The 6,346-nt window shown below is 41.0% G+C and overlaps 1 gene segment (V, D, J or C); it reads right to left on the reverse strand.

Moving 5' to 3' along the window:
- Positions 1-976: 976 nt before the first annotated feature.
- On the reverse strand, positions 977-1,536 carry LOC102830219. The segment is given in 2 exon segments: positions 977-1,293; positions 1,488-1,536. Coding segments are annotated over 2 exon segments (366 nt in total).
- Positions 1,537-6,346: the final 4,810 nt, after the last annotated feature.

The following is a 6,346-nucleotide window of genomic DNA, read 5'->3' on the forward strand; positions in this document are numbered from 1 at the left end:
GAAGGCTGTGCTCTTTGATCTTCATAAGTAAATGTTTCAAGTCCTCTTCACTTTCAGCGATCAAGGTTGTATCATCTGCATATCCAAAGAGTGGCTGGTGAGTTTGAACCTATGACCTTGTGGTAGGTAAGCAGGCAAGCACGTAGCTTCCAGTGTCAACTTGCTGATGGTATTTGGAAGCAAATCTAAGCATAGTCTAGGCCTTTCCCGACTGAAACCTTTTGTGAATCAGGGTAATAATGACCTTGCTGGGTATCTTCTGTCATATTCACCTTTTCCATGGAGTCTTGAAATACATTTCACATAATCCTTTTTCTCTATAATTTTATGTAATATTGCAAAAAGATGGACCCTATCTTAAAATTTATCAGGAGAAATAAAATATTCACTCCTCTCCATCAGCGTCTTCCGGCAGACCCTTAGACAGAAATAAGAAAGATAGACTACACACTGAGAGCATCAGCCCCTCCATCCCTGGACACCAACACAGGTCTGAGGACCATGGAGTTAGGGACCTGACACTGTCAGTACAGCTGCACTTGGAGTCTGGAGAGTCATGTGAGAATCACTCATTGCCACTATATGCTTCGCTGGCAAGGAGAGTCCCAAGGCTTTGAAAGCTATTTAGATTCTAATTATATAAATGGAAATGTTAAACAGCTCCTGCTTAGAATAGTAAGAATGGCTTCGTTTTTGAAATATGAACTCTAATTGATGCTAAATCCCAGCATTATTATTTCTGTCCTTCATTAAGTTAGGACAGGCACTGTCTATGTCTGTGCTTCTGGAACTAAGAAGAAGGATTGAGAGTTAAGTGTGCTGAGGAATCAACCTAGCTCCTTCTACAAAAATAAGTCACTATCTTCACAGAGTGGTTACATCTGAAAAGACATGAAGTAGATGGGGGCACAAAGAGAAGCAGCTGGGAGAGAGCCCAACCTCACACATCTGCTCCCCAGGGAGGCAGGGTTGATGTTCAAGCATGAAACACTGTGGGAGGGAGATTATTATGCTGTTGACAGTAATAAATTCCAAAATCTTCAGCTTCCACGCTGCTGATAGTGAGAGTGAAACCTGTCCCAGACCCACTCCCGCTGAATCGTTCTGGGATGTCATCGGCCCTTCTGGAAGCATGATAGATGAGGAGCCTGGGAGCCTGCCTAGGTTTCTGCTGATACCAGTTTAAGTAGCTGCTAACTGTCTGACTGGCCCTGCAATTGAGGGAGACTCTTTCACCAGGAGACACAGAGAGGGAAGCTGGGGACTGAGTCATCACAATTTCTCCCATGGCATCTGAAGTTGGAAATAAAACACAAAGTCACCAATATGATCTGGACCATAAAACACTGTCTTTCCAGCAGACCCAATCTATATTCCAAATAAGGCAATATTTATTAATTTTTCTTGCCTAATAAAGGTCTCAGATCCCAGGACCTAAGAACATTGAAAAAACATTAGATTGAGAGAACCATCCCTATTGCCCTCACCTGGGAGCCAGAACACTAGCAGGCAGAGAAGCTGAGCTGGGCCTTCCATGGTTCACTCTGTGCCCCAAGTAAGACAGATCTTCCCCTGAGTGCAGACCCAGCATTCATATGGGCTCTGGAGGACCAGGGGGACTGGAAGGAATATGCAAAGTAGATGGGTGGGACCAGCTGGGCTTCCAGCTGCAGAGAGGCTTTGTCTGCTCTTCTCTGCACATGAGCAACCATCCTCAGGAGGCCCAATCAGAAAAGTCTTAGACTCAGACTCAGAATAGAATTTCCAAGGGTCACTGAATTTAACCCTTGTACAATACACTGGACCACAAAGCTGGTTTGAACCACAAAGGAGTGGGTTCAAACTCATCAGGGACTCCTTTGAGTCCATATGAGTCAATGGAACTTAAAAACAAAAAGAAAAACAAAATTTATTAACATAGGTTCAATCAAATGGTATTTCTCACAAGCCTGTTGAGCACAAGATTGAGGCTCAGTTGTTAGAGGTCTATTGGAGTTGACTTGAGTGAACAAGCCTTTGGAAGAGAACATGCTCTGTTGAAGGATTCAGGTCTATGGAAGAAAGGATTAGAATGAATACAAGGACAGGGGAGAGTTCAACATTTAGAAACATAGTGTGGACAGCAGAGGACCTCTTTAAATGCTTAAAAATCAATTTATTTTCTGTAGCAAGAAAGATAAAAAAAAAAAAAAAAGCTTATGAATAATGTCCAGAATGAAGATTTGATAGCTGGGCTTAAAGAAAATATTGAATACTTAGAAAAGATACTATCTTGCTTGTGGAAACCTGGGACCCTGAAACATGGGGTAGAAACACTGAGTAGATAGATACTCCCAAGATTGTTGATCCCTAGATTCTCATGAATCTTCATGGGCAGCAAATAGGTGCTTCTTGGCATCTACATTCAGAAAAGCAGACAACTTGGAGCAGGAGACCAAGTGTGGTGGTTTCATACAAAAGTCATAATTCCGCTATTCTGGGAACCAGTCAGTTTACAAACCCAAACCTATTTGTTGAATGGATGTCTGGTTCCTCTAGAGGAATGGTCATGTAACATGATGACAAACATATCCTGTAACAATCCCCTAGAAGTTCCCCAAATGGAACTCTGTCTTTACAACTGCACACTGAGGAAAGGGAATCACAGATATTGTGTGTACAAGGTGTATATAGGACCTAAGTTGGCACTGATACTAATTAATACAGTGCCTTGGGCTCCTGGAACCCACCCTGCCAGAGGACCTGCATATGAATGGGGTTAGTTCAAGGTAGAGGAAAAGATTGGACTTGAGTGTTTTAAAAGGTTTGTGTTTGAGGGCCTTATGGATATTGGTTTCTCCTGTCTATTAGTGTAAAATAGGCATATACGTGTGAAAGGAATATTGGAAATCATTATTTCAGAGTGCTTGTAAACCTGCCTTCAGCCTATAATTGGTTGGATTTGCTAAAGGGGGGTTATAATTTTCCTGAGAAATTTGGCATTTTGCTTTTAGCCTTTGTACAGTATGTGGATTTGATAAATTCCTGAACCCCACCCCAAACCTTCAGACTTGGGACATTTGCATTTCCGAAGACAGGCAGACCAACCCAGAATTGCTGGGAGAGCAGGATTTTAAAGCAGAGGAAAAAAAAACAGACAGTTTGGTGTTTTGAGTTCCGGAAGCATCAAGGCAAGTCCGTCCATCAAAGAAAACCTCCCACTAGGACTGAAAGTTCAAGGGAACCTGCGTTCCATTGCTCACTGGTGACCTCTTGGATTGACTTGTGTGTGGAATTGGGTGGAATGCAGCAATGAAAACAAAGTCTGAGTTTGGACATGTTCCATTTGCACCCACTGAACTTGAGGTAAGCCGAACAAGAAGGTTGGCTGGTTTGAAGTTTAGGTAGTTTTCTGAATTCCTGACTCTAAAGGCCCTGACCTAGCCCATTGTCTCTCACACTGAGAGTGAAGGGGTGGCTGATTTGATGCACAGAAGGTGTGTGTGAACTCCCAAACTTGTAGCTGGTACCCATTTGACTGAGCTTGGCTGGCTGTAGTGGTTGTTATTAAGTGCCACTGAGCCAGTTTCAATATATAGCGTCTGAGAAGCAGCTGGTGAGCTTGAACTGACAACTTTATGATTTAACCTTGCAGTCCAGCACATTACCCCACAGCACCACACCAGGTGTGGTGATATGACCTTGCAGTCCAGCACATTACCCCACAGCACCACACCAGGACTCTTCATGGGTGGCTAAGGTAGAGCTGACCAAAACCTGACTGGATGAAGATAAAGATGCTTGATAGTCTGAGCAAGTGTCAACTGCTACAGTTTGATGGACTGGACTTTTGCTTATGATTGCAGTTTCTCAAAAACCCAACTGGAATGGAAGTTCCTTCATATCACAGAACATGCTTGTCTCCTCAGGGTACTGGGTTGATAGACAGGCAATGTAGACAACAGCTTTTAAAAATGGGGGGTTATAGAGTCATGAAGTGACTGACGAACAAACTTTCATAGGTGTGCTTAGTTTCAGAGTGAGGGGATATGGTAAAATCTCCACTGACTAGCTTTCGTCTATTCCAGATGGGTCAGGTGAGAGGGTGAGGGAAGTTATGCTTATAGAATTTATGATTTCAATTGTGAGTAACTGTTAGTAGGATTCATTGTGATTGTCAAAACTGTAATTGTAGAAGATGTGTAACCAAAAGGAGGGAGTGGTTTTCTTTCATTTCAGGATCCAATGATCCCAGGACCATCAGGAAGGAAAACATGAGTGGAGCCTGAGGTTCCTGCCTGGAAAAGTGGCGGCAGCAGAGAAGGAGGCAGAGGCGGTGGCAGGAAAGTCAGGGCAGCTATGGACACTTGGCCCATGGACTGAGTAAATGCTGTGTACCTATGGGCAGGAGGCTGGCTTGCAGAAGGTGCCCTTTGTTCATTTATATGAATACATATGTTTTGTTTTGTTTTGTATGTGTTCATCAAATATTTTTATCTTGTTCATTAGTGACATATAAGATATAAATAGGGCCTGTGTGGTTTTGGTTGTACATGCTTTAGTTACATCATGTTAGGTGCAAGTACGACTTCACAATTTTCTTTATTTAGAAATTATGCATAGAGTTTAAACATTTCTAGTTGACAAGTGTGGATTGTAATAGTTAGGGTTTTGTGTCAACTTGATTAGACCAAGATTTCAATAAGTTTAGGTATTGAGATGTGCTTATCGCCATGGTGATGAAACTTAATACAGGCATAGCTAGCTCTATGGTGAGTGGCTATGAGCAGCCAATCAGCTTAAGTGATGCTTGCTTTGGAGTGCAGCCTGCTCCCTCTCTGTCTCTTCTGCTGGGGACCTGGGACTATGCACATAGTAGGCTATTTCCTTGATAATAAGCTTCCCATTATAGATATTAGATATAAACATATATATCTATAATGTTTAAAAGATTTTGCTTCTCTAGAAAACCCGAGGCTGTATATCTTTACGAGAGCAGCAAGCCTCATCTTTCTCCAGCGAAACTGCTGAGAGTTTCAAACTGCTCACCTTTAGATTAGCAGCTTGATTCATAACCACTTTGCTATCAGCTCTCCTTAGCTTAAACACTGAAACCCAAGATCTGAAAGGTTTCAAATCCTAGTGAAGAAGGGATGGAAAAGGAGGAAGAGGAAACAGTAAATAAAAAGTTGCTGCCCATGTAATAGATTTTTAAAGAAAGAAATGCAGAAAAAACCACCAAATACTGGGGAGAACTGACAAAGTGAACACCCCTGAAAATTCCAGTGCTACAACAAAAATAAGACACACATAAATAACAGGGAAACAATTATTCATCCAAATAAGTATGAAAAAGGGAATGAAGACTTAAACAGAGATGAGCAAATAGTGAAAAAGAAAAAATAATAAGGCTATAATGCAGTGACATTAAATATAATTAAAGAATTCAGGAAAATACTTTAAATAAGTGCTAAAAGAAAAAAAAATCCAAAAAAAATCTGAAAAAAGGAAATATTGCAACCAAATAACAAATAGAAAGACAAAAGAAGGATTTACAAAGACATTGTAAAAATGAAGCAGAAAGATCAGTGAAGTTGAGGATAAAGAGTTAAAATTCTAGATCCTGAAGAATAACAAGAAAGGAGCCTCAAGAAGGTTAAACAGAATTTAATTAAACTAGAACAACTACAAAAGGTCTAATATATACAACATGAGAATTCAGAAAGAAATGTGAGAGACAAAGGTGTAGAAAGAATATCTGAAGAAACAATGACAATTTCCCCAGTCAACTGAAGGACATGAATCTACAAATCCAGGAAGCTCAAAGAAAACCAGTAGAATCATCCCAAAGAGTTCTAAATGAAGACACATTACAGTTAAACCCACTAAAATCTACTGCCAACAATTTCATTCCAAGTCACCACGACACTATAGGACATAGAAGAACTGCCCCATAGGGTTTCTAAGGCTGCAAATCTTTAGGGTAGCAGATTGCTACATCTTTCCACCTTGGAGCAGATATTGGGTTCAAATGACTGTTCCCTTTGGTTATCACTGGGCACTCTAACCAATGTGCAACAAAGGCTCTGACATCATAGTTAAGACCCCAAAAATGGAAGACAAAGACAGAATCAATAAGGCAATGAGAAAGAAGCTAACAATCACACACCCATGATCCCCTATAAGAGTAAGGACTGTTTTTTGTTGTTCGTTTTTAACCTCTGAAGCTTTGGAGACCAGAAGGCAATTGAATAATATCTTTAAAGTTCTACATGGAAAACAGCAAAACAAACACCTGTCTACCGAGAATACTCCACCCAGGAAAGCGATCCTCCAGGAATAAGGGTGATATTAACACATTCCCAGA

Source organism: Chrysochloris asiatica, unplaced genomic scaffold (assembly GCF_000296735.1).
Source record: "Chrysochloris asiatica unplaced genomic scaffold, ChrAsi1.0 scaffold01031, whole genome shotgun sequence".
Classification (NCBI taxonomy): Eukaryota; Metazoa; Chordata; class Mammalia; order Afrosoricida; family Chrysochloridae; genus Chrysochloris; species Chrysochloris asiatica.